General features: G+C 33.3%; 1 protein-coding gene across 1 annotated transcript; it reads right to left on the bottom strand.

Moving 5' to 3' along the window:
* LOC109706648 lies at nt 474-1,366 on the bottom strand. Its single transcript, XM_020227593.1, has one exon. It carries the CDS (start codon nt 1,237-1,239, stop codon nt 658-660), a length of 582 nt encoding a protein of 193 aa, XP_020083182.1. The 5' UTR covers nt 1,240-1,366; the 3' UTR covers nt 474-657.

Genomic DNA, 3,058 nt, shown 5'->3' with positions numbered 1-3,058 from the left:
TATATTTTAAACTGAATTTATTTTTTAAAAAATAACGAACAAGATAGCTGGCTACCTTTTTGTTATAAAAAAAAAAAAAAAAAAAAAAAAGTAGTTGACTCAGATTTTGCTTTGTTCGATTTTTTAATAAATAAATTTATGTACAACAACTAATCTTACTGCGGTTGTTGTAGGTGTCAAATGTGGCATACGAAGCGGACTTCACGTTTTAAAAAAACTAAGTAGGACATTACTAAAATCTCTTCATCAACAGCTTCATTAGTACGTTTAAGGCACCTAGCTAGTTGGTACTTTTAAACTTTGAAGGCCGGTGTTGACCGGTTGGAAAATCCACTTTCAGCGGACGATCGAAAGAAGCCTCTATATAAAACTATGAACAACACGGGAATTCTTTTAATTATATTCACAAAAAAGGCAATAAAAAAAAAAGAAGCGAAACAGAGGGAACAAAAAAAAGAAAAGAAAAAGAAACAGAACAAAAATTCGTAGGTCTTAATTCTCAACAAAAAAGAAAAAGAGAAGAAAAAAAAAAGCAAAATAAATAAAGGAAGAGGTCTCAGCATGCATCAAGGTGAGGCCTTAAATCTAGAAAAACTACAAGGAGGATAAAATAAAATAAAATAAGATACTGCATGTATATATATCCCGGCGGTTAATTTATTCAGCAAGTTCCCGGATGGTACCCAACCTTGCTCTGGAATGTGGCCAGCCCATGAATTTCTCCCTCCCCATCATCTCCTTCCTCCTGATCATCTTCTCCTTTTCCAAATGCTGAGCACTGGTTGCATGAAATCCATCGCTCCCTTCGAACACATCGAACACATCATCCTCTATCACTCCGCCATCCGCCGCGCCGATCGGCAAGACTCTAGCAACCCCCGGTTCGCGAGCCAATCTCTTCTTGGCCAACACCAAGCTGGCCCGAACAGCAAGGGCCGCCATGTCCCGTCCCCTCAACGGGCCCCGGAGGCTCTCGACGGGGAGCATGAAGTACAGCTGGCCGCGTTCGAGGGAATCCTGAGAACCCAAAGGCGGGATGGGTGCGTCGCAGTCCAAATCGTCGGAGCTGCAGAGGAAGCAGAAGGGGTGGCTGAGGCCCAGAACCTCGTACGCCTTCACGGCTGCGGAGTACTCCAGCAGATGCCCATCCACGGTGATTACTTTGGCCGTAGCCGAGTGATCAACCAGATCGTCGCTGATAATTTCAGTACCGGAGGAAGAGGATAAGCAAGCGCCCATGCACGCACGCACGCACGCACGCACGCGTATGTATGATATGATTCCTTGTTAATTAATTTGACTCGTGGAGATAAGGGAAGGGATGGACAGAGCTATATATATATATATATATATATAGGGATGATGCGGTATTAATTAGCATAATATAGCTAGTCATGCATGTAGCGAGCGGGAAGAGGGATGAGCAGGGTGACGCGGGCGAAGTCGTCACTAACGAAATCTGGCCGGGTGGGGGAGAGCTGCGTTTGGGTCATCGCTGACGACCGAACTAGTAATTAGTGGCTGGGAGTGGGAGGTGGGTGGACTTATACCTGAAAACGAATTGACATTTTTATATCTATATTTATAAAATACATATTTTGAATTTGAATTTATTGGCAAACTTATTATTTACTTAAAAAATGATTTTTATTTTTTTCTATGCAAAATAAACAACGTAATTAAATAAATTTTTATTCATTTTTTTTTCTAATAGATAATCTCTTTTTTTTTATTAAATATTTTATATCATTTAATATCTTTTCTTTCAAAATAAATATTTGAAGATTATCTCAAGTTTATCTACTAATATTTAGTTGCTATATTAAATTTTAATTCCATTTGAAATTCAAAGCTAAAATTTCATATTATAATTTAAATTTAATTTTTTCATTAAAATTAAAATTTGGGTTTAAATTTAATTTTGGATATTAAATTTTGAATTAACAATTAACATATTTTAAATAAAGTGGATCGAAATCAAATTTTAAATTTTAAATTAAATATGAATTAAAATTTTGATATTTTTAGTTTAAAATATATATTTAAATTTTAGATTTGTCATAATTTAAAAAGATATAGAAAAATATTCAATATATATATAAAAAAAATTTATTTAATTATTATAGGTAGCAACTATTTAAAATTTGAAATAGTATATGATAGATATTTCCGAATAAAATACAAAGATGAATTTATTTTGTTAAAAACTTTTTTTTTGTAAATTATTTGGTTAAAATTTTATTTTTTTGTAAATTTTTTGGATAAATAGGAGGATGCACAATATATAGTGATTTGAGAAAACGATTAAAATAATTTGGACGGACAATTATAGGTGGACCTAAGGGGGCCATGGAAAGGAAAACGCCTAAAATGCAACCGCATATTTTTGTTATAGTATTTTAAACCAATCAAATTGCACTCCTATCATGATTTATTTTTATTTTTAATTTATTTTCTAAAAAAATGTGATTAAATAGGTCATGTGATGTGACTATTATAAAGGCACTTCTTCCATGGAACGTAACTGATGATGTACTATATATGGGATTTGTGTACTTGTGTAGGACTAGTTAAGGACCCGCGCTTTGCGGCGGGTAGAAAGATTTACACTAAAACACAATAATAAATGATAAACAACAAATATATATATATATATCTCTATAAATATTTCTAATATTAAAGATTAATTCAAGTCTGAAGATATAACAAAAGAACTGCCTATATATTATTTGCACTGGATTAACAAAGTGCATAGTAAAATGCATAATATAGAAAGTCCAAAAGTTTTATTCATTGTTGCTACCGTCCTGGCCACCATCTTCTGCAAACCTGTAATTTTAATGTATGAAAAAAATATTAGTTATGGACTTGTGCACTATATATTTTATGAAGGGAAAGTAATATAACTGCAAATCAGTGTATCATAGAAATTATCCGAATAAATTTTATGAAGGGAAAGTAATATAACTGTAAATTTTGTGAAGGGAAATTAATATAACTGCAACCCAAATAATCAACACTTAGTGTAGTGTAGGAACAATCAACCTAGAGAAGGAAA

This window comes from Ananas comosus, linkage group 2 (assembly GCF_001540865.1).
Source record: "Ananas comosus cultivar F153 linkage group 2, ASM154086v1, whole genome shotgun sequence".
Taxonomy (NCBI): Eukaryota; Viridiplantae; Streptophyta; class Magnoliopsida; order Poales; family Bromeliaceae; genus Ananas; species Ananas comosus.
Note: the sequence above shows the minus strand (reverse complement) of the source record. Positions and strands in the feature narration are given on the sequence as shown.